This window comes from Xiphophorus maculatus, chromosome 2, assembly GCF_002775205.1.
Source record: "Xiphophorus maculatus strain JP 163 A chromosome 2, X_maculatus-5.0-male, whole genome shotgun sequence".
NCBI lineage: Eukaryota > Metazoa > Chordata > Actinopteri > Cyprinodontiformes > Poeciliidae > Xiphophorus > Xiphophorus maculatus.
The window spans coordinates 30512229-30537772 of NC_036444.1; the positions used below are offsets into that span (position 1 = coordinate 30512229).

General features: G+C 41.9%; 2 protein-coding genes across 6 annotated transcripts in view; both read left to right on the plus strand.

The window, feature by feature from the left end:
* The window catches only part of pot1 (protection of telomeres 1), a 71746-nt gene extending 61768 nt beyond the window's left edge, over nucleotides 1-9978 (plus strand). For 3 of the 5 annotated variants that reach the window (XM_023349838.1, XM_023349818.1, XM_023349824.1), the window contains 9 exons: nucleotides 211-308; nucleotides 598-624; nucleotides 2004-2160; nucleotides 5418-5617; nucleotides 5770-5905; nucleotides 6016-6098; nucleotides 8074-8168; nucleotides 9352-9457; nucleotides 9642-9978. In XM_023349838.1, coding sequence (XP_023205606.1) covers nucleotides 211-308; nucleotides 598-624; nucleotides 2004-2160; nucleotides 5418-5617; nucleotides 5770-5905; nucleotides 6016-6098; nucleotides 8074-8168; nucleotides 9352-9457; nucleotides 9642-9778 — 1039 coding nt within the window. In that variant the 3' untranslated portion in view covers nucleotides 9779-9978. Of the gene's footprint in view, nucleotides 1-210; nucleotides 309-597; nucleotides 625-2003; nucleotides 2161-5417; nucleotides 5618-5769; nucleotides 5906-6015; nucleotides 6145-8073; nucleotides 8169-9351; nucleotides 9458-9641 lie in introns of those variants that run through there. The other 2 variants (XM_023349827.1, XM_023349830.1) reach the window with 2 other exon arrangements.
* A 585-nt stretch (nucleotides 9979-10563) lies between these two features.
* LOC102237223 (prosaposin receptor GPR37-like) lies at nucleotides 10564-21381 on the plus strand. Its single transcript, XM_005814001.3, has 2 exons — nucleotides 10564-11678; nucleotides 19514-21381. The coding sequence occupies exons 1-2, from the start codon at nucleotides 10836-10838 to the stop codon at nucleotides 20330-20332; spliced, it is 1662 nt and encodes a 553-aa protein (XP_005814058.2). The 5' UTR covers nucleotides 10564-10835; the 3' UTR covers nucleotides 20333-21381.
* Nucleotides 21382-25544: the final 4163 nt, after the last annotated feature.

Sequence of the window (25544 nt, forward strand, 5' to 3'; positions counted from 1 at the left end):
TAACCCTTTGGATCTTGCAAAACTTTCACAGAATATAGAGAAAGTAAATGAGGATTCCTTTTTATTCCTCCATGTCCCCTTGTGCACCCTGCAAATGTTTTTACTATTTTTGTAATTTTCATTCTGATTTCCTTCTGATTGTGTTGTCTATGAATGGATCTATAGAAATCAACCCAATCCTTTGCTTTGATCTTGTTTGGATGCTGTTAGAGCCATGGAGGCGTTCTTAGACCACCAAGACGAAGACGTTTCTGAGCTGAACGACTCTGAGCTGCTGGAGGTCTGGAGCACTCCACCAGAGTTTATAGGTATGAAAGATACCTAAAAGTCAGACCCCTGAAAGTTAAACCTTTGAAGATCAGACCCCAGAAGGTCACATCTCTGAAGGTCATAGGGAGGAGCAGCAGAAGCTGCTTATGTTTGAACTATCCTTATAATTATGGCATAGTAATAGAGCTTCTGTTTGTGATTTTAATGGATTCAATATTTAGTACAGAATTAGTCTTTGTTTTCTTTGTTAATGATGGCCGCCTCCACAATTTGACTTCAGTCTCAATCTGTCACACTCAATAATTTCCGTCTCTGTTTCTGTTTCAGATGGCGATGTGGTGGACTGTAGAACTGGTATGAAGATGAAATATTACAGCAGTAAACTTTGGTTCTGGAGTTTGGAGTTTGGTTCTGAACTAGTGTAGAATAATTTTTAGACAAATCAAAGAGTGAAGTTGCATGACAAAAGAGGAAACTCTGTTAAGGTGTGTGTCATGTTACTACCACAGCATTTCAGAAAACAGTCAGTCATGGAGGTGGCAGTGTGATGGTGTGGGACTGCCACACCGTCACACACACTGTTTCAGTGTGTCTGAACTGAAACAGAAAGCAGAGATCCACAGAGATGGAGAGCAGTCACCAGTCTGCCAGGCTGGTTTGGTTTTTCTCCCTATTAAAGGAAACCATCATTTGAAAAGAGTTTTTTTTTGTATTTCTTCATGTCACCTTGGCCTGAAGTTAAAACACCTTTGATGATCTGAACATTGAGACCAGAGGTTGCGCTAGACGTTTTTGTCTGTCATTTTGACTGATGTAGTCAAAAATATTCTGTCATATTCTATCAATATAATTTTGAAATTATATTGATAGAATATTATTATAATGTCTATTATGTTGCATTTAATTTTTAACGCTCTAGATCCCACCACTCATCTATCAAACACTTGAACATATCTAACCTTTTCTCTGCAGTGATAAAAACTACTGACAGGGGGTGTGCCGTGGTGGCGTGGTGGTTAGCACGACCCGTATTTGGAGGCCTTGGGTCCTCGACGCAGCCATCGCGGGTTCGACTCCCGGACCCAGCGACATTTGCCGCATGTCTTCCCCCCTCTCCTCCCCCGCCTCCTGTCAGCTTACTATCATATGAGGGACACTAGAGCCCACGAAAGACCCCCTGGAGGGGTAAAAAAAAAAAAATCTACTGACAGAACAATTAAATCAATCGAGTCCACTTAAATTATGAGACCCCAGAGGCGGTTCACCTGCACTCTTTAACCAGACGCGCTCCAGAGCTTCTTGCCCATAACTCTTCAGTGTGCTGTCAGCTACCAGTCAGATGCATTAAATTCAGTGTCTGTGTTGGAGATTATATTCAGAAGGGATGCTTTTTTGATTGATGTAACTACCTCTGGAATTAACTCTGTACTAAAAGTTGAAAGTGACTTGCTTGTCTGCACTAAATAGGGATGTGAATTGTAATTTGTCAAAACGACGGACAGACTTAAAATTTTTCTGTCTATTATTAAAAAAAATACAGATCAAATACGAAAAATATTAAATTAATGTGACCCCTGCTTGACACACAGAAACAAACTGCAGAAATCTGCCAGGAGTAAAAACATTTGACTAAAGAAGGATCGATGTCCTCAGCTTGGCTCCAGTTTTTTGGGAATACACTTTGGAGGATTCATAATGAAAGCCTTTATGGAGTGTATTTTCCTGTTTTGCAGAGCGGTGCTGTGAGCACCAACTGCAGCTGGTGACTCTGACCCAGGTGAAGCAGAATACTGATGGCCAAACTCACCATGTTCGAGCCCAGATAGTCTCTTATGAACCCCGCCAGCTGCACCGCGCCCTCAAACTCTTCTGCTGCAGCTGTTCAGCAATGTAGGTCCACACACTGCAGCCGGGTGCTGACCCGTCTGCTGCTAAATGCTCCAATCACAGCTCACTTCCCAGGTCCTCCGATCAGCACCAGAAGCAGCTCCACTTGTTTCTGTGAAATCACTAAATCATCACCTCAGCTGATCTTTCATTCTGCCAGCACATGAGCTACATTTGCTACATTTATGGGTAATTATGTAGATGGACAGAATAAATGTGAATAACCGATAGGTTATGGAGGATACTCCAGGTTATGGAGGATACTCCATAGAGGTCAGTCTGCTCAAAACATTCCATATTTAAAGTCACCTGTCAGCAGGCAGAAAGGCATGTGTTGTCCAGTCTTTAAGAGCCCAGCTGTGTTTTAACAAATGTCATACAAGGCAGAAAACAGGAAATAATGGAAGATTTGAACCCACCAAACAGCAGATTGAACCACTTCACTCATCTAAACACGCTGGTGTGTGCAGAACTGACAGGCTGTAAAACAAAGAACTTGAACTTAGCAGGACACATTTAAACTAGTATTAAACTAGTGCAGTTTAATACTGCACTAGTTAAGCGTTGATCCGTTGCTACTTAGTCATGATGCCCTGAGCAGCTAACGTTGTACCTTCCAAATTTGTTCCAGTCAGATGAGCCATTTGTGAACAAAATCCATTTATTCCATGGTACACGGCAACAGTGTTAACAATGACTCTGCCACAGCAGTCAAAAACTTGTATGCCCTTCTGGGTTCAACACCTGTCCATATACTGGAGCCGACAGCCCCATCTAGTGACCAAAAAAACAAAAATACACATATTTGGCTCCAATACCCTGTTAACCATAGTGCTGTCCAAATTCAGATTGCAATGCTGCTAAGAATACATAATATAATATCCATCCATTTTCTGTTCACCCTTTGTCAATAATGGGTTCGGGAGGGTTGCCGGTGCCTATCTCCAGCTACGTTCCAGGCGAGAGGCGGGGTACACCCTGGACAGGTCGCCAGTCTGTCGCAGGGCAACACAGAGACATACAGAACAAACAACCATGCACACACACACTCACATCTAGGGAGAATTTTAGAGAGACCAATTAACCTGACAGTCATGTTTTTGGACTGTGGGAGGAAGCCGGAGTACCCGGAGAGAACCCACGCATGCACAGGGAGAACATGCAAACTCCATGCAGAAAGACCCCGGCCGGGAATCGAACCCAGGACCTTCTTGCTGCAAGGCAACAGTGCTACCAACTGCGCCACTGTGCAGCCCCTATATAATATATTATTGAGTGTTTCGCACAAACTAAGTCTGTGTCATTGTAATCCTAACCTGGTTGCTGCATTCCTGCACTATTCTGCTCAATTCAAATCTCACTTCACAGCTCAGTCTGGCCTTACTCCCATTGAAGTGGATTCCCTTTGGTAGATTTTCTACTGGACCAATCAGCGAACAGAAGAAGTTGTGGACGATAACGTGACATCTGCATTGTTTTAGAATTATAGTCTGCCTGTAGTTTTCCTGTAGTGAAGGAAGCAGTTCAGTCCATGACTGGGGGATTCTGGACCCCTCAGAACCCTCCTGGATTTCCACTCATGAGGTGAACATGTCAACATATGAACATGAGGACATGTGAATAGGATGAATGATGAACATGAGCAACAGGTGACCATGTGGCTTGGTGAACATGTTGACAGATGGACATGTGGGCAAGTGAAGGGTTGCACAAGTGGGTAGGTGAACATGAGGACAGGTGGACATGTGGGCAGGAGCAATTATGGATATGAGGACAGGTGCACATATAGATAAGAGAAAATGTGGACAGTGGACATATAAAGAGGTGGACAGGAGAAATGATGGATGGTGCAGTCAGGTCCAGAAGAGCCCAGCCCCTCTTCTCTTACCATCGCATAAAAACAGACAGGTGGACAGGCGGAATGATGGACATGAGCATAGGTAAACATGTGGACAGGAGGAATGATGGACATGAGGAGAGGTGAACATGTCCATATGTCCACATGGACATGAGGACAGGTGGATGGGTGCACATGTGGATAGGAGGAATGATGGACATGTGGGTAGGTGAATATGTGGACATATAAACAGGTCAACATATGGACAGGTGAACATATGAATAGGCGGAATGATGGACATGTGGATGGGTGCACATGTCAATCGGTGGACATGTGGACAGATGCACATGTGAAAATGAGGTGGACATGTGAACAAGAGGAATGATGGACAGGTGAACATGTGAACTTTCGAGATTATTCTTTTTATCTAAGCTTCTATCTAAGCTAAGCCCTAATGAGAGCGTTCCCAGGTGTGTCACTTCCTTTTACCTTAGCCTTACTCTTTCCATATACATGCGTGGACATATGTGTGCGTCTGGGTAAATACGAGCATGCAAGAAGCTAAAAAAGTAGAGGAAAACACAGAATTGTTCATTTTTTAACAGGACATATACACACGTGGAAAGGGGGACATGTGGACATCAGGACAGGTGGACAGGAGTAATTATGGACAGGTGAACATGTGGACAAAACCTCTTAGAGCAAAGTGCTCTGTTAGGACAATTTGGAACAGTGAGACAAGACAGAGTCTGGGCTTGGTCACAAGCAGCTTAGATAAAATCTAGTTATTTCATATTTATTTAGGATTTTAAAGAAACGTTTAGACAATGAGCTAAGCATATCGTAAAGGATCTCATGTTTAAAAGCACAATGAACTAGATTCTGTCAGCCGATTCAAACCACCCATCATTAGGCCCCCACCATGAGCCTTTAGCGCCCTCCTGAGGTCAGACATGTATTGAAGAGAATCTGCTCAAGTATTCCTTCCCGGACTTATGAATATCCTTCCTTTCTTTTTTGTCCTTTGAGTAAACAGTGGAAGCAGAGCTTTCTGTGCTCCTCCCACTTTCCTTCCTAAACTAAATCAAAACTAAAATAAAATAAATTTAAAAAAAAGACTCCAGGTTAATGAATGAGTCCAGTTCACTTCAGAGCCACAAAGGAAAAGCTGGATGTCATTTAGCTTCTGTCAGTCAGTGATTCCTCAGAGCTGCTATAAACATCAGCCTAAATTTCCTTGTACATTCAAAGGAAATTAATAAGTTATAAAGCTGAACATTTATAACTTATAAATGTTCAGCTGTTGTATACTCAATAATTAATTGAGAAAACTTTGCTGTTTGAGACAACGTGTTGTGAATTGGCGCTATAGAGATAAAGTGAGCTGTTCTGTGTGAGAATGAAAGCTCCACTGTGTTCCCAGTAAGGACGTCCCAGATGAAGAGCTGCTGGCCGGGATCTTCTCTGAAGCAACCCGACGTCCTACAGCCTGTACTCCTCCTCCATGGGCGCTGTCTGGACATATGGACCTACCAGGAGACGCCTCAGCATCCAAACCCAGTGTTCACCTGTCCACCAAGCTCATGACGGAGGGCAAAACTGAGCAGCTCATCTTCCTCATGGGTAACAGTCAAGACCAGGAAATGTCTGCAACTTCCTTCAGCGTCTTTTTGTTTTTAAGATGAAATCTTTTAAACTTTGTGGTTTTTCTTCTCATCAGATCTGCAACAAAGGAAATGATGTTTTCATTTTAATCCCTCCCTCCCTCCTTCCAGGGTGCTCTCTGGAGGAGACACAGCACTTGTCATCTGCTTACCCCAACGTTGTTCCAGTGGCGCCATCTTGTGGCCAGCTGGCCCTGCTGGACCTGACCGCACCTTTCCTGTTCAGAGGAGCAAACAGACACTATGGGTAACAGCCCAGCCCTCTACTCTTAGCATCACATAATAACAGAACCAAAACCCAAACAGTCCCACCAGTGGTTAGGGACAGCATCTCTGACAGCTGTGCGTGTGTTGCAGGTGTAAGTGGTGCTCTGAGGCTGCAGTGAGGGAGCCGAGTGCTGCAGGAGTGGAGCAGATCGATGAGACGATAATCGCAGAGAGTGAGACATGCTGCACTTCCTGTAGTTGAAGATGAGAGAGAAAACAGTAACTATAGTAACAGGCTCTATAAGTTAAAGAAAAAACAACTGAATGTTTAATGGATTAAAATCTCCAAACAAAACCAGGTTATGGTTATATGTCACTCGGCATTAACTTCTTATGGTAATAAATAGTCTGAACTGGTACAGCACTCAATCTGATCCAGAGGACCCCAGAGCACACACACATGGTGTTGAGCTACTGGCTGTAGCCCTAGCTGCCTTGGGCCAGTCTGACCCCCACCACCAGGTGAGGCCAGGTGGGTGAAGTGTCTTGTCCAACACACCATGATGGAGTTGAAAAGAACAAGAATCAAACCTTCAGCCTGATGAACTCCTACCTCCTGAGTTTCCAATCACCTTAATTACATCCTAATTGGACTGTCATCATTTGAGTTTTCAAAAGTCTGACAAAATCTCAACTACCGTATTTTCCGCACTATAAGGCGCGCCACATTATAAGGCGCACCTTCAATGAATGGCCTATTTTAAAACTTTTTTCATATATAAGGTGCACCGCATTATAAGGCGCATAGAATAGACGCTACAGTAGAGGCTGGGGTTACGTTATGCATCCATTAGATGGAACTGCGCTAAAGGGAATGTCAACAAAACAGTCAGATAGGTCAGTCAAACTTTATTAATAGATTACAAACCAGCGTTCTCACAACTCTGTTCATTCCCAAAATGAATAAACAGCTGTTTGATTATTTTCCCCGAGATAAAGTAAATGACATGGTATTTTCGTGACACAGTTTATCTTTTAACAACAGCAAGGTATAACATATAGTGGAGGGGAACTTTTCCTCGATTCAATAAACATGTAAAAAACAGTCTGATACTGTTACGGTAAATCAAACGTTAGTGCAATCACAATATATATCCACTTCCGCACCATTGATTCGTTCATGTTAAATTCTCTCGCTGCTGCTCTATTCCCGTGTTCTACTGCGTGACTGATCGCCTTGAGCTTAAACTCTGCGTCGTAAGCGTACTTCCAGTGTTAATAGGAGCCATTTTGGGGTCTTTACGCAAAACCCAGCGTGCACCGCACGCTTTTTCTTCTACAGGGGAAAATGAAGTCGGCAGCTGCTTACCGTAGTTGCGAGGCCTGTTGTGGCTCAATATTGGTCCATATATAAGGCGCACCGGATTATAAGGCGCACTGTCAGCTTTTGAGAAAATTGAAGGTTTTTAGGTTCGCCTTATAGTGCGAAAAATACGGTATATTAATATAAAAACAAAAATGTGAAACATTTTTCACTCCAGACTGGTAAAAACCAGCCCCATGTCCAGCACTTTGCTTCAACAGGGTCTGGGTCTTGACTGTTAAGAAGTCATTGCTTCCTGGAAGTGTGGACTATGTTGAGCTTTTAAATTTTACCCAATCACTAACTGGGATGTAATGCGCCAGTTCCGCACTATGAATTTTATCAGAAATTGGCTGCACTGTAAACAGCCATCCTCCCCTGCTGACTCTCCAAACACCGAATAGACTTCTCCTTCAATTTGCTCATTGGCCAGATGGAAAATCTACCTGAGGGAATCCAGGTGAATGGAAGAAAGGCTAGACTGATATGTGAATCAATATTTGAATTGAGCTGAATTGCATAAGAAGACAACAGCCAGGCTAGGAAAAATCCATTCTGACCTGGAAACGGCAAGGATCGCCAGAGTGAGTGCAATGAGAGCATAGCTGGAGTCTGGATTTCCTGCCAAAGGCTAGCTGGCTGGCTGGCTGGCTGGTTGGTTGGTTGGTTGGTTGGTTGGTTGGTTGGTTGGTTGGTTGGTTGGTTGGTTGGTTGGTTGGTTGGTTGGTTGGTTGGTTGGTTGGCTGCCGACAGCATGTTGACTGCTGAAAGCAGTCTGTTAAAGACAAATTTACCTCCTTAACGTGACTGGGGTCGCCTTCTGTCTGTTTGCTTGTGTTCTGCAGGCCTCGGCGTGCAGCCGCTGCAGCTGGTCTTGCTGTTGAAATTGCAGCTGCAGGATGCCACGGACACTCTGGACGTCTATCTATGGAGACATGCCGTGAGTTTCTGATTTTCATGCCCTGGTCAGTCAGGCAGGTAAAGTCTGAGCTGGAACATCTGACTGCAATATGAGAACAGCTGTGTTCATGCAGGAGTTAGAGCCTGTGTGTTTACCAAGGCTAGGTACAGCCTGGACAGGTCGCCCATGACATCACCTTCACTAAAGTGGAACTAGAAAATCTCATCTCAATAATGACCTGGTTTCTGAGTGGATCCTCATTTAGTCATCCAGCCTCTCTGAGGGCTATTTACTAACCTGCTGAGGTTCTGTGTTCGTTTATAAGAGGATATGTTGTGTGTGTGTGTGTTTCTAAATATTTTCACATTTAGAAAAAGTCTTGCCCATGCAGAACTTGGGACAAAATAGTGGTGCACATTTAATACGGGAGACTTGGAATCAACAGCATAGGAACCGTTGTTCCATAACCTGATGATGGGAGGACTAGAATGATGCACTCTGAATTGAGATATTTCCAGACAGCAGAGAAGCAGTCAGTAGGGATGTTGAAGCAGCACTGTAAAGGACATATCTTCTTTTCAACTCCAGCTCCTCACAGCTCAGGACAACAGGACACAAAGATGGATGTCATTAATATTTTTGATGAACATATTCTTGTAGTTCAGACATTTTCCCCTTTGTGCACCACCCAGGTCCGCTTACCAGTTTCAGAACCCAACCAAATCACTACCCTCTCCAAGGGATGTTAGCTGGCCTTAATCAGTTTTTATTTATGTGTTACGGTTGCCAGTCTTGCATGTTCTGGCTATGTAAGGATGCAGCAGTGTGCATGTGAGCAGATAAAAGAGATAGAAGAAAACACAGAATTATTTTTTCCTAACAATATTTTGGAAAAAATTAAATAAGTTTTGGTGACTTTTCAGTCATCAGACCAGGAACTTATTTACACAGCAGTGTTCTTTATTCTGGTTCTTATCTGATTCTGTTTACTTTGTATTATTTAGTGTTTTTCATCTGAAAACTGGCTGAAAAAATTGACTAAAAAATGATGAAAGATTGTTTGATCTTTGAAACTATAGACTGTCTCCAGTTACAGAAACTTGGCCCCTCTAGACAGATCAGTGGTTTGTTTTAAAAGCATCAGTTTCCTGTCTGCACCCTTATCAGCTGACAGCTCAGAATTGCTGGCTTACTAACTAAACTGTGTTGCTTCTGTCTTCAGGAGCTTTTCTTCAATGTGGCAGCAACAGATATCTCAACCAATCAGGAGGCTCAAAACAGCATTCATCAGACCATGGATACACTTTGTCCAGCGGAAGGCAGCATAGGTATGTAATGGGACCAACAACCCAGCTCTGCTCTGAGTCCATGAAGGCCTGTGGCACTGAGAGAAATCAGTGGCAGAATGTATCCCACAGTCTGTCTGTCTCAGCACCTTCACAGTCGCCTCATGACTCTTCCTGTCCAGTCCAGGGTTCAGGTGACCTTAATGATGTCTCACATGTATTACAGATGAGCGGCCATGGCTCGACCTGTGTCTCATGGCGTACCAGACAGAGGGTGAGGAGAGGCAGAGCCAGACCTGCTACCAGATCTGCAATACTGTGGTCATCAAACCCTGCTGTAAAAGTCCAGACAATGCACAATGAAGCACAATGGACCCGTCTGGACTGGACTGGACCTGAAGCACAGCACCTAACATTCAAACACATCAAGTGTTCTGTCTTCTGAGCTGCTTGGTGGGAAACCTGTTCCGTGCACTGATGGGATGCTTTCTGTTTATTTCCATCCCAAAGTTTTCTCCACCATTCACCATAGTGATGTAATGATTTTCTAATAAAAGTATAATCAGTAATCTTGAATCAGATATTTTATTGGTGGTCATAATGTTCTGGCTTATCAGTGTGGCTATAAGTTAAAACTGATCACAGGGTCAGGGGTCATGTTGGAGGAGAGCTCACCTATATGGAGTCTTCACTTTCTTCTCTGTGAGGACAAAACCAGACTGGAACAGATTGAACAGGTGAGATGTTATGGGATGTTTTGTGTCAAACTATTTGGAAAAAGAATAGAACTTTCAAAAGTTTCTCTTTATGAATAGGACCAGTTATAAAGTATGTAAAAAAAATGCAGGAAAGTATTTGTTATCCATTATTTTATATCTAAAATACAATAAGGATATTCTTCAATGTAGTATAATTCTCTCTAAAGTGACTTATTGACATGGTTACTCTTTATTGCACAGAAACTGATTCTGATTCTATTGAGGGTGCCACAATTCTTGTCCTTTCCATAATCATATTACTGCCACTGTTTTCTGCAAGATAAACAGAATTAATATGGGAAGTTTGACGGATGTTTGCTCCTCCCTCTCCCTCCCTACTCTTAGTAATCTTCCACCTCGGTCCCCTCCCTCACCCCAGACTCTCTCCTTCCCTTGCCGGGCCTTTTTCTCTCCGCCTCAGAGCTTCGTGAGGTGGAACTTTTCAAACTTCGGGGCTCTTCAGTCGTACGAGCGGTGACCTTGGTGTCAGCACATCGGCTCCCCGCACAGATCCTAGTCTACCCGGGAGTCGGGAGTTGACCCTGGTAGCGCTGCTCATATTCCTAGAAGCTCAAGACCTCTTTGACCTGACAGCACAGTCTTGAGATGGACCGAGCATCGTGGCGCTGCCCGAACCCCCCCTCTGTTTAAGCCGAACCACCATGCTGCCTCAGCGGCTCCTCTGCTTGCTGCTGTGGAGTAACATCGGTGCCGCTCCGCTCCACCGGCACCAAGGCTCGCGTCCCGGTCCTCACAGTGAAGCTACCACCCCCGAGAGGAATACGCTGAGCAGGTCGTGCCCCCCCCAAATACCCAGCCGTGTAGCCGTGTTTCCCCCGCTGGGCCCGGAACTAGCCAAGCTACAAGGAGCGCTGCGCCAACTCTCTGTGCGTAAACGTTCTGCACTACATGGACATTTACGCACACAGGAGAGCATGCGAAAAACCCAATGTACTGTGGAAGTAGGGCTAAAAAAAAACGGGCAAGAACTTAAATGCGGGATCAGAACCGATGAGAAGGATCCGAGGTCCAATCAGAACCGGAGGAGGCGAAGCGAGCCGCTGTTGGAGGCACCGGTCGCTATGGCGCAGGAGCGGGACCCCCTTTTCCCATTGATATTCAACAGCAGCAACTATGAGGAGGAGGTGGATTACTCCCTGCCGGGCACTCCTGACACCACGCCGTTTGGACCAGGGAACCCGCGGACCAGACGCAAGCAGATGAAGAACCCATTTTATCCCCTCACTGCCGCGTCCTACGGAGCCTGGGCGGTGCTGCTGGTGGCCGCCTTCATCTTCAGCGTAGGCATCATCGGGAACGTGGCACTCATGTGTATTGTGTGCCACAACTACTACATGAGGAGCATCTCCAATTCCCTGCTGGCAAACCTTGCGCTCTGGGATTTCATCGTTGTCTTCTTCTGCCTGCCACTCGTGGTTTTCCACGAGCTCACCAAGAACTGGCTGCTGGGAGAGTTCTCCTGCAGGATCGTCCCCTACCTGGAGGTGAGAGGCTGGTTGAAGGGCTTTCTACTGCTGAGAGTAATCATGCTCAATGTTAAATCAATAAAGGCCAGGCGTGCTGTGTAGGATTACTAGTGTGTCAGCAGATTGTTCTCCTGAGCTGTGGATCTCTGCAGCTCATCCAAAGTCTCCATGCTCTCCTGTCAGTCCAGGTGAATGTCCATGTCCTGGTAGGTCTTCAGCTGGTCCATCCTGTCTCCATGTCCAGATGAAGGATTGATTGATCAGAACTCTGGGATGTTGTTGTAGAACCTAACTCTGCTTTAAACAGGACCACCAGGTTCTGCCTGACCTCCTGCCGGATTCCCTGGTTGATGCTTGATCTTAAAGAACCTCTGAGGCCAGAACCAGACCAGCTGCATTTAGACTGAGGTTCATCTGCACACAGATGGAGGTTTTTTTTCTACTGTGGTGAACCCTGAAGTCAAGTCTTGCTGGATTTTATTTGGGGGAATCAAAATAAATGGCTATGGATATAAAGACTATGTTTTTCTGATCTTTATCTGTTAGGAAGGTGAAAATAATACATCATGTTTCCTCCACTTAATAATTCTGACCTATGTTGGTCCCAATGAAATACTGACATTTGAGGTTAGAATGTGACAACTGGAAAAGTATGAGAAATTGAAAACTTTTTTAAAGCTCTCCATGTCACACCCAAATCACATCCAACTGATTTCACTCTGCTTCAGGAGTAGAAAGTCAATAGTTTTTGATTTGATGCTATTAATCCACCATAGTTCTCAAGTTAGGGATGGACAGAGTTCCTTAATTTTGGGAGATTAGTGATCGGCTGATACTCAGATGTGAAGCCAATCTCATCCACCGATCTTATCTACCTCAGCAAAGGTCTAAAAATCAGCTATTGTCCTATGTTTGCTCTGCTGTGGGGGAGGTTTGACTGATATACCCACCAGGTCATGTCTGCATCTTTGCAGTTATCAATAGTCATCCCACTGTTGCCAACGTTCTTGCTATATTTAGCAAGATTTCACACAAAAAAATTGTATAAGCCAAAAGCGGAATCGGCAGATCATTCCAGAAAACTGCAATTGGTGGAACTCTATTTATACTCTTACAAAATTCTGATATACCTTTTTTGCAGTTCAATCGTTTCTATCTTTATGCACCACCCAGGCCCATTTACCAGTTTCAGGACCCGACCAGAATCCCTCAGTGTTATTACTGAGTTGTTCTGGTGAAGCCCAGCGCTGCAGTTGAAACCGTAAAAGGGTGTATGGTTTCAGGACCAGTTTTCAGGTCCTGAAACTGGTAAATGGGCCTGAGTGGTGCATAGAGATAAAAATGATTGAACTGCAACAACTTGGGGCTTGTCTGAGCCGGTTTTTGGGCTCCTGAGACCAGGACTCCCTTCTCAATTAAGATCCCAGAACGTGGTGACCAAAAATGGAGCTTTTTGGTGTGTATACAACTTAACTGGTAGGCAGAATGTGGTTTTTTTGTTGTTGTTTTTTTTGCTTTCAGTTTGTTTACAAAACGTCTGACTGCAAAGCTCGATTGTTGTTTCTGGCCTGTCACCTATTTCTGGCCTTCAAATTTTTGACAATATCAGGGGGACATTCACTTAGTCTTTATTGTGTAAAACCCGTGGTTAGATTAATTAAGTTGTTACTTAATTCTGTTAAGGCAGAAACCGATCAGTTCACAAAAATAGACCCCTCCCGTTTGACGGGTCGTACCCTGGTGAAATTTAGAAATAGCATGTGGTTTTTGGGTCTAATGGAATATAACATAGCATTGTGCATGGGAAACTGAGTTTCTGACAAGATCAATGAGAACTCATGATTAGTAAATTGTTGTTTAGGCCTATGGGCTGGGGGTGTGTTAAAACTCCGGAACAGGGCTGATATCACCCAATGCAAAAAATACCCCCCTCCTGTTTACTCAATTTGAGGAGCGGTTCGTCCCTGGAGAAATTTAGAGTAGTGTCTAGTTTTGGGTCTAACAGAAAAATCAAACGTGTTGTGCACAGGTGATTTTTAATACATATACATATATTTTTTATTATATTATACAATACTATTTTTCTTGTTTATTCCCTCTCTTCTTTTTTTGTTATTGTTTATATTCTTTGCATATATCTTATTATTATTATTTTATGTACCATTCTGAATGTAAGGCATTGAGACCTGATCAAACCAAATTCATTCCACTGAGACCTGATCAATCCACCAAGAGTCTGTTCTTGGTGGATTGATCAGGTCTCAGTGGAATGAATTTGATTCTGGTGTTTTGCGGGTTGAAACCTGTTAACTGGGCCTGAAGCTTTTGCCCGGGCCAGTCAGAACAGTGTGTTGTGAAAATAAGGAGGAATTCACATGGACGGCCTTGTGAAACCAGGTTTGAGCATGAATGTATCTGATAATCATTACTTCCCTGAAAAATAAATATACTAAGTATGTTAAATCCTAGCATACTTGAGCATACTTGAAGCTAGACTAATCACCAGTATACTTGAAGTGTGTTATTTTGGAACAACTAATTTTGTACTTAGTGCATTTTAATAGTAAAATGTAATTGTAGAAAATCACAATTTAAAGTGTACAAAGTGCTATCACATGCTTTTTTGGAACAACTGAATTTATGTAATATAAACATGCTTGATTAGTATATCTTAAGTGTACTATTTTTGTGATCAAATTACATTTAAAATATATTTAGAATGACTTCCAGCATTACATATTTTATATATTAGTGGTGTGATCACAGTATGCTCCAATTACACTTTCAGTTTACAATAATTGCTAATGAAGTACACTTTTTAGTTACTTATCAATGTCTTTTGTTATTCTTCTTTGCCACTTTGTACATTACATTCTTCATAAACACTACAGTACTGCAAACATACCAGGCTACCAGTACACAGAAGGATAAATTACAACACACTTTAAAGATTTAAAAAATTACATTGTGCATTCAATATATTCACAATGCTACAATGATAATATACTACCAGAGAATTGTACAAATTATCAATATATTAAAAGTTTACAGACAATATGCTTATAAAAATTAGCACAATAAAACAATAGGTACACTTTAGAAAAATATTTCACCAAGGACAGAGTATTATTTTAATACAATGTCACAGTATTCCAGTATTACTCCAGACAAACTGATGTTTGAAATACACCAGTTTTTGTTGTTAAAAATGTAGCAAGCTGGGCGTGCCGTGGTGGCGTAGGGGTTAGCGCGACCCATATTTGGAGGCCTTGAGTCTCCAAATATGGGAGATTCCCGGACCCGACGACATTTGCCAAATGTCTTCCCCCCTCACCTTCCCCGTATCCTGTCAGCCTACACTAGAGCCCACAAAAGACCCCCTGGAAGGGTAAAAAAATATATAGCAAGCTGCTCAGTGTAAGAAAAAAACAACAAGCCTTACACCATCAAGACGATGTGGAGGTTCATCCTCAGAATTGGTGTGGTGATCTGGTGGAGCCATGGACTCTTCTGAGACAGGAAAGTCTTTAGGTTTTTCATCTTGATTTGCTTAAACTGCAAAAATATGTTGAAGATAAAAACAATTATGAAAGAGTGATAACAGTCTCACAATATCAAAGTCTCTTTGGCATACTGAGCTTAATTAAAACCAAATTAAGTTTATAAAGAAAACTATATTAAGTCACAACACACAGAGACTCCATGCAGTTATAACATGAAGCTGAATGATTCTGATAATAATCATAAAAATAACAATACAATTGATAAAATGACTATTTCTGAAACCAACATTAAGTTTGCTTTTATATGTATTGCACTGTTTATAATTAAACGAAGATAATTAGCATTTTGAAGCAAACTTACCACCAGTTTCTCAAAATTGTTAATTTTCTTTTAATTCTTTGAGATTTTAACAACATAGGATTATTAAGGCACCTAAAAAGGCATACTTCATTAGCCTAAAGTAAACACTGAGATGCAATTTAAACATACTGAAATATCAATATATTTAATGGTTTTAAAGTAAGCTTCAAGTGAATTTTAAAATAATCCACTTTGAGCATATATTTTAAAATATATACAAAAAATCTTTAAAAGCATATTGTTTCACTGGTACACTTGAGAAAATACATATTTTGTTCACTTAAAGTATATTTTTATTTAATATATTTCTTAAGTGTATTGTGGTACAATCATATCTAAGTGTGTTAAAGTTATAATGTCAAAATTGGTACAAGCATGCTGTAAGTATACTTCATATATATTTATATGTAGTACACTTAATACTTAGTATACTTAAAATGTACTTACACAAATGTACATTTGAAATATACTAAAGTTTTTTTTTCACTAGGGTTTTCTAGCGACCAGCAGCACTGCTTAGTAATGAAAAAAGGTAATTAATTTAAATCTAACTAAAATAATGAGACAGCAAACTGAACACCTTTAAAAGCTGGTGCCAACATACATACATGTGGTGAGGAAGCATACAAGGGAACTGCCAACTCCGACACAAAGATGAACATGGTAACAGCAGTGTGCATGTAAGCAGATAAGAGATAGAAGAAAACACAGAATCCATAAAACGTTCTTGTAACTGAATGCAGCATGAATAAATATTATTCACCAAAGTGAGGAATTCCCATCATTTTAAAGGAGGCACACACACTAAGCCAAAAGAAGGCAGGAGTGGCTGAGGTTGAGGGTGTGTTATCAAACATGTCATATCTTGACACACTAACACTGCAGCACATGTTTGCTTCAACTCAACAATTCTCCCTCTGCTGTCTGTCAGGTTGAAGTAAAAGTCTGCGCCGATTCTAATATTGGTGTGCTCCATTTCTTTGCTCATGCTCTTTCACTTTTCATAAAGAATTTATGAAAGGATTCTGTTTTTATTAATGCTGTAAGGGTTCATTTTTATAGTTATTAAAACCACTTTTAGGTTGTTCTCAGTCATTCTCCTGCCTATACTTCCCTGCCCTGTCAGGCACGATTAGCTTGATGAAGGTTTCTTTGACAGCTGCAGCCAGATATGCAGAGGTTCTGCACACATAAAGATCCCAGGAGAAGAAGTTGGTCCAGTTTTACATCTAAAACTAAATGAAAGGAGGGCTTATTTATCTGATTAAGGTCACATCACACTGTGAAAAACCTTCTGCATGTGTTACAATCTGCTCACCCACCAGACTGGGGAGTGGGATTAGTGAGCCCCCTCTCAGACTGAGATTAGACCTTGACCACAGGACTGTCTGCATCACTGTAAACAGTGTTAAGCTCCTCTAAATAGGGTCTATTTATAATTTAGCTTCAATGCAACAATGTCTTCTCGACATAAACACACACTCAATCCTTCATCACTAAAAGGTTTGAAATCTTGTTCCAGGAAACTCAGAACAACAGCAGCAACATACTCTGAATTTCTTTGAATAAAACAGGCAGAAGTAACGTACCAACCACCACAAGATTCTGTTAGACATCACTAACACTCTCGTTTGTTGTCTGAGTTCAAACAAATAATTTCAAATAGGTTCAACTGAAACTAGAAACATGGAAACTATTTTAATCAGAAATCTGTCACTTGTTGAGGTTTGAACCAATTGTTCACAAGAAATATTTCAATTCAGGTTATTTCTATAACAACACATTACATCAAGAAACTTCACAAAAAATCAGTTCAATCATAGACAGATTCCAAGTCAATCATATATATTTTAATTTGCTTCTAGTTATGCATCAAGTTCATTTTATTATTGAGACTGGTTAAAAATGTACGTACTCAAGAAACCCAGCAGATTGATGGAGTCGATAACTTGCAGCATTCACTTCTCCTGTGTTGCATTTACTTTGTTTTTTTCATCATATGAGAAGGAGCTGCAGCCCTTAGTGCTGCTGGATCTTCATCACCTACAGGTAACAGGGTCGAAACTGAGGGCAGAAGGCAGGCCTAAAACAATCAGACACGGTAGCACAGATAATCTTAAAGTTCAACCCAAAGGCCCATTCAACCCACTGTCCTCTAACTGAACCAGAGGGAGTCAATAAAAAGGTAAACTGAACAGGGAATCTGGAAGTTCATTAAACTAGTAAAAAGTTATTTTACACATTTTTTGCCTGTAATTTGACACACTTTCCAAAGCTTTCAGATTATAAGAGCCATTCAGAGAAAGACTTGCTGTTGTTTCTTTGGATCGCTGTTTTTCTGCCTAAAACAAGTGAGTTTGAGCTTCATATGACCAATTAATGCGCAGAAATTCTCCTTCAGGATTTTTCTGCTTCGCCTGCGGGAATGCATGTTGCCTTCCAGCATGGTGTCAATTGTCTTCATGGATGTGTGGGTACTCTGGCTTCCTCCCACAGTGCAAAAACATGACTGTTACATTCATTGGTTTCTGTGAATTGTCCTTAGACCTGAGTGTGAAGGGGTGTGTGTTGCCTGTGACAACCTGGTCAGGCTGTACTCTTCTTAAGAGTAGTCTGCTAAAGATCAACAGTCATGGTTCCATCAATAGGAGAGTGACTATTAATGAGTGCGATCCGTGGGAGTTAACTCCAGCTGATAATAAATTAACCTATGGAATGAATGAATGACTCTTGGACGAAGGTTGTTAATCCCAGGTGAATCTCCTTGCATAAATTCAGCTAAAAAGGTACTTTATGAATTCTGCTGTGGGCTGCAGCTGGATTGGGTGCTCTCACTCCTTCTGAGAGAAGTACTGGACACAACACCACTTAATCCACTTCAGTAATGACTCAGTGCCTGTAGGATTAGTTAACAACACTTGAAGGCTCTAGGCACTCTGGGGAGACTCTTGTGGGCTCCTCCTACATCTCACCAGGTTGTTTAGACTGTGCGTTGTGTTACTCTTGCTCTCAGCAAACACTTCATCTTCGCTTGGTGGATTTTCAGGCCATGCAAGTTCTTGCAGACTACCACATGAACACTGCTTGCTAGTCAGTAGTCCTTTTCCTGCGTCTGCTACTGTTATGTCCATCAATCTGAAGCTCGTCCTTTCCATTGAGTTCATCATAGCTTTATTTGGGTGTCTTCCTTTCAGTGGACACAGAATGGGTCACCACTGGAGCTGTCTCTTCGAGCTGTCATTGACATTCCAGTAGTCACCACCCTATTTGTGGTTTCATCCAGTCTTTCTCCACTGTCACTGATGTCTCACAGAGTTCATGTGCGAATACATCCACTGATAAATCTGGACACATCATCAGTGATGGAGCAAGTTCCTGTTCAAACTGGCTATTCGGCTTTAGATCTTATCCAGCCTGCTGTGGTTTCTGTTTATACCTGAGGGACTGATATGCTACAGTCTTAATTAAAAATAGGAAGATTTAGACTTGTCATTTTGATTGTGTAAAATAATTAAATTCTAAATCACTGTCACTAAAGAAATAAATGTTTTAAGGTGCCTCTCTGTTCTCAGAAACTTGACTTAAAAATATCTAAATAACCAAAGTATTCCACTCATAAACCTGGCGCATAATGTGAGGATGCTTTACTGAAATAAAATGCTGGATTGCAAAGGAGCAGTCTGTAGATTAATAGAGATGACATTATCCTTCGGCATTCTAAATGATTTCACAAAAATATAGTAAGTTTTTCTTTGTGTTGATCCTGATTCAACTGTTCTCACAGTCAGCAGCAAAAGTAAAAAAAGGCAAATATTTCTTTGGTAAATACAAGTGAAATTCTGTGTGTGCAAATACTGGTCAGGTGCTAGCTTACTATGTCTAAGATGTTTTGTGGCAGGTGCAAAGGTTAATCAGATCAGGGTAAGTGTTGTCATGTTCATGGATTGGTGTTTATATCACTTAACATTCTGCTTTTGCTCTTCTCCCAGGTGGCGTCTCTCGGGGTCACCACCTTCACACTGTGCGCTCTGTGCATCGACCGTTTTCGTGCAGCCACCAATGTGAAGATGTACTATGAGATGATTGAGAACTGGGCATCTACCACGGCCAAGCTGGCAGTCATTTGGGTTGGAGCGTTGCTGCTGGCTTTACCTGAGCTGCTCATCCGACAGCTGGTGACAGAGGACAGTGATGCCCCCGATGTGACACCCTATGAACATTGTGCGGTTCAGATCTCAACTGAGCTCCCAGACACTCTGTACATCCTGGGGCTGACCTATGACAGTGCACGCCTCTGGTGGTACTTTGGCTGCTACTTCTGCCTGCCAACGCTGTTCACCATCTGCAGCTCACTGGTCACTGCCAGAAAGATCCTTCACGCTGAGCGAGCTTGCGTACGAGGGAGCAAGAAGCAAATCCAGCTGGAAAGCCAGATGAACTGTGCTGTGGTGGCCTTGGCCATCCTTTATGGCTTCTGCATCATCCCTGAGAACATCTGCAACATAATCACAATGTACATGGCGGCTGGCATTCCCAGGGAGACCCTGGACATCCTGCATCTGGTCAGCCAGCTGTTGCTGTTCTGCAAGTCTGCAGGGACCCCTGTGCTGCTGTTCTGTCTGTGCCAACCATTCACCAGAGCCTTTCTGGACTGCTGCTGCTGCTGCTGCGAGGAGTGCAGCCCACCCCACAACAGAGAAGTTGAAAATGAATGTCCCACAGCTGAGCTGGAGCTCTCACCATTTAGCACCATCCACAGAGAGCCCTCCACCTCCACTGCTTACTCTGCTGTGGGGACACACTGTTGAGATCAGCGCTGACTGCATGACTGAACGGCTCCAAGCTGTTTCATTCTGAGACCCCAAATGTTCAACTTGATGCCAGCTGACAGACTCATAACAAAAATGTCTGTCCATCTGGTGTTTGCTGAAATCAGTGGTTGAATTCAATAATGGCACAAATATATGAAACCTTTTTTTTTAATAATAGAAGGTTTCTGTTATTTTTTGAGGTATTGCCATCCTTGTAGCATCATACTTTTTACGTGTCTAATAGCCTACTAGAAGCAATAAATCTCAGAATGTGTAATCTTAAATCATTGCTATGGAAAGACAGCCTACCTGCAGCCTGCTTTGATGTCTTTGGAGAGAAAATATGAAAGGGGCAGTATTAGGTCAAATCAGACTTTTTTGAGCTTTTCATTATGTATTAATGTTTTTCCTTATCAAAAACACACCCGGAATGTTGCTTTGAATATTTCATGCCTGTTTGAGTAATCCTTTAATATCTGTGGCAACTGCCTTTGAGACGCATCTCCTCCCTGGAGTTGCAGTCTCCAGCTGAGATTCCCCCTCATCATTTTCTTAAAAGAATCCAGTCAGTATGAGTTAATTTAGTATTTTTACAGCTTTTGCTTGTATTCTTTATTACTTTTTACCAGTCATAACCTCTATATATTTATCAAGGCACAAAAATACTCAATATGGCTGTAAATAAAAGAAGTGTAAAAAGGATTCATTTATGTTAGCATAATAGCTGTTTTCTGATGTTGTAAATCAGCATTTGAATGGATTTGAGTACTTCCATTTTACTTTTACATTGAAATATTGGAAGGGTTTATTTTGTCATTTTAAACTTTAGTTTGGATATAAGTAGTACCTTTTTTTCACCAGTGTTTTAGAAAGGAGAAAATAAATAAACAGGAACACCACTAAAAGAAAAAAATATTGTTTCTTCTGTTTTTGCATCTTTGTCACACTGATTTTTCAGATTATCACGTGAATTTTAGTATCAAAGATAATCCGACGATGAGTTTTGTTATAATGAGTTTACTTACTACAGAAAAAATCTATTAAAACAAACTTGACCTCATACAAAAATAAAATTTGTCTTGTTTTTAAATCATGGATTAACTGGTCTAAGTGATTAACCTTAATCACTTAGATTAAACCTGACAACACAAAATAGGCCAAAAGCTCTAAAAAGACAACGCATCATGCCCTGACCTAAAGTAGTTCATGAACAGATGACAAGGAAACTGAGGGTGATGCAAACTCAGACCTCCTCAAATAGGACAACATGGAGAAAGAGAAGGATGACTCCACCTACTTGGGTGTTCAAGTCATTTCTAGTCAAGCACTAAGGGTTTCTCTAAGCTGGAGATAAAGTATGAGATGGGACTGGCTGATCCCCAAGCAGTGGAACCATCAGCATCTTACCATTGTCACCCAAACCACAGGTCTGTCTCAGCCACCTCAGTTCCAGCTAAAAATAGATCTCAAGCATTTATTCATAAGATAACATAAAAATGTGCTGCACAAGCGCTATACTTCCTGAATGCAATCACACTGCATATGAAGCTGAAATCTTGGGATGGATTATGTCACTCAACAGCAATGCCATTTGTTTGTTCTTAGCTGAGTATAGTTCTGACATGCATAAACAGTCACTTCATAGGTTTTGGTAACAATTTTCCAGGAGATATAGTGCAATTTGGTGGTGTGAGACCTTAGAGATTCAACAGAGTGGATGTTTCCATTGGCAGCAAGGATGCAGCGTGTCCTCATGGCCAAATATGTTACTCTGTGCCTGATATCCCAGACTCCAATGACAGTTATAACATGAAGTTGAATGATTGTTAGAATAATAATCATAAAAATCACAAAAAAACCTTAGCCACAGTAGCAGCTCGCTGATCCCATGTGGAGAGGGCAACAATATATTTACTAAAAATATCTGTCAAGTACAAAACATTTTCCAAGCCATTCTGGGTGGGCTCTAAGGTGGTATAATCAATGGTCAGAATTTCATTAGGCCAGTAAATGTCCCATGTAGCCATGAGCTTTAGGGTGGACATCATTTGCCACTTGGCACCTCTCACAAGCCTGGCACCATTGGGCCACATCAGAGGCCATATGACGGCAGTAAAACCGGGACCGTAAGAGTGCCAAAGTTCGCTCCACTCCCTGGTGACCATGGACTTGGGTCAGAACATCCTTAATTAGCACACTTGGCAACACCAACTGGAACACAGCATCACCATCATCCAATCTAAATACCTTTCGATAGAGAACTCCATCTCTCGCGACAAACTGGTCCCACTGCCGGAGCAGAACCAATGTGGGTGGGGACAGCTGGGCCTGCTCCTCTCGACTGGGAGGCTGTCCTTTCCTCCAAAACACCAACAAGTCCTGTAAAAGGGGATCAGCCTGCTGCAAAGCACAAAGTTCAGCTGTAGCATGCTGTGGCAAAACTGCAACAACTGCTTGGGTTGCCTCAACCTTTTCAGATCCCAAAGCTTCCTGCAATGCTTTAGGCATAGCTGTACCCGAAAGCATGGCTTTTATATCTGGTGGATCAGGTGGATGCTGACGAGAAAGTGCATCAGCGAGAAAGTGCATCAGGATGTATTACACCATCCTGACCAATACTTGATCTCAAAATCAAAAGAGGCTAGCTGAGCAGCCCACCTCTGTTCAGTGGCAGTTGTTGGATGATTTGCCTCCACAACTGGAACCTGATTATACCCGCTAGCCAGATCGAGGGTGGAAAACCAGTATGCACCAGACAAGGCATCCAACGACTCTTCTATTCGTGGCAGAGGAAAAAATTATTTTCAGGTCTTGCTATTTAGTTGTCTATAGTCAACACACATACAAATTCTCCCATCTTTCTTTCTAACTAAGAGTATGGGAGATGCATACGGGCTGCTACTTTCTCTAATGATCTGTGAAGCAAGTAATTTTTTGATATGGTCCTTCACCACTTCACAATCAGAAGGGGGAATATGCCTATAGCATTGTTTAACTCTGACATTGTCAACCAGAGGAATGTCATGACCTATCACACTGGTACAGCCGAGGTCGCCATTGTGAGATGAGAAAACTGGCATGTACTGATTGAGCAATGATCTCACCTGACCTTGTTCTCCACCTGCTGTTGCACATTAACTGAAGCTGTCTGGCACACCATCGTGGCTACGTTTGCTGGGACTTCAGTAATTCCTGCAGGGAGACTAACAATATTGACAACATTTAGTGTTCTAACAGTGCGGGGTATCATCACCTCAGTCGAACCAACATTAATAATGGGCACATAAGTTGTACCTCTGATCACCTGAACCAAGGCAGGGAAAGCAAACAAACCAGAAGGTAATCCGGACTCTAAAGGCTCAAACAGAACGGTAGAGCCTGAGTACCTCGTGCGTACCAGCTGCTTCAGCTCACGACGCAGGAAACTGTCCAACACCTGCTCAACAAACTGGTCTCTTAGCAGCGTCTCAGAATTTAACATACCAGCAGGTGCACATTGCTTAACCATCTCCATAAGGCCCATTAATACGAGGGAGAACTCCTGAAGACTCTCTCCCTTTTGTCTTATGGAAAAGAAGGCCTCTTGAAGAGCAACCATGCAATTCCTGTAGGATCTCAAATATTCTAACAGGGTCCTCTCTCTCTGCACTAGAGCGATACTTTGTTTCATTTCTAGCCTCTCCCTTCAAGTGATCAAATAGGAAAAAGGCTTGGTCAGCCCAGACAAATGTCACACTCTCATGCACACCTTTGCTTCCTCCATCCACTCACTCAGTCCTTCCTCTAAAGATGGGACATTTCCTATCTCTTGGCACAAAAATCAGTCTGCTACAGGGAGACTAGGCGTAGGAGGGACATTGGGCAATGCTGAAGAAGTGGACGGCTGAGCACTTAAGCTAGCCTGTCCGTGTCGCAACTGCTCATTGTCAGCTCTTAAGCTTCTACCAGCTTTTTAAGTTCCTGAATTTCTTCTTCCATAATTATCACAAGCTTATTCTGCTTCCTGTGATTATTACAGTGCAAAAAAGCACCCTAAGGTTAAACTGTTAACACCTCACCCACCACTTTGAAGATCTGCACAGAACAACTGCTGTTCTGTCTCCGGATTGGCCAATCTCCAAAAAACATAATAAACAAAATACACACAAAAACACAAATATTGAAAAACCCAAACAAATACCTGTGTCAGATGTTCATAAAAAGCATAGTCCTGCCAACAACGCCATAAATGTGGCGACACTAGATGAAACTCAGGAATATTGTGCAATTTAAATTTTTGGACCCAAATAATAAGTTGCTCAACAGCGCCACCCTGGGAATTTCACTCAGGGAATATTACCTTCCTTTTAAGGAACACAGGTTTGGTTATGCATGGAATTGAGACATCTGAGAGTTTCAAATTTACAAAAAGTTATTTATTAAATTCTTTTAAAATACTCTTTTTAAAACAAGTTCTTTATAACAAAAAACTAAGAAAAACAGAAGAAACTACTGTAGCTGAGATTACCAAAAATCTGGTGCATCGTCACAACCCAAATGTGCATGTGGATCTACATGTACATTTGTGTGGATTTTATATTGAATGAAAACTAAGGAATCAATGTTGATTCATGTAAATGTTTTGATCCGATAGGTCTACATCATAACACCACTAAAGGTTTCTTCACTGATGTTAAACACACGATTTTATTGGCAGATGATGGGCATATGTCGTTCAAAATTATCGTACATTAACACATTTCCAAAAATGTGTGTACAAAAGGTTAAAAATGACAACATAACATTTTATTTAAGAAAATAGGGATAGATCTTTAAACATATTTGACTCCTTTTTGACTGTCAGAACTACATTCTATTGTCTATGGTATAACAGCATCCAGGAGGTTAAGGCTTGTACTGTATGAACCAGGGAAACGGTACAAGTTGGGGTAACCCAAGTTTGACTCTGGCTGGCATCACTTTGGTTCCATGATGCCTTCCTCCCGTTCTGGCGCATAATGAAGCCATTTCTTGACAGTTTCACTGTAGTCCTCGACAGTCAGCTTTTTTTCAAACTTCCAAGCAGCAGCTGAAAAACACAAAAATAAGAGTGTGGTGCCGGGTAGAAAAATGCTAAACATTTCAATAGTTATGAAAGACATTGAAATATTAAATAGTGTACTGGTTATAGGTCTGAGAACAAACACAAATCATGCGGTTCCCCATGTAC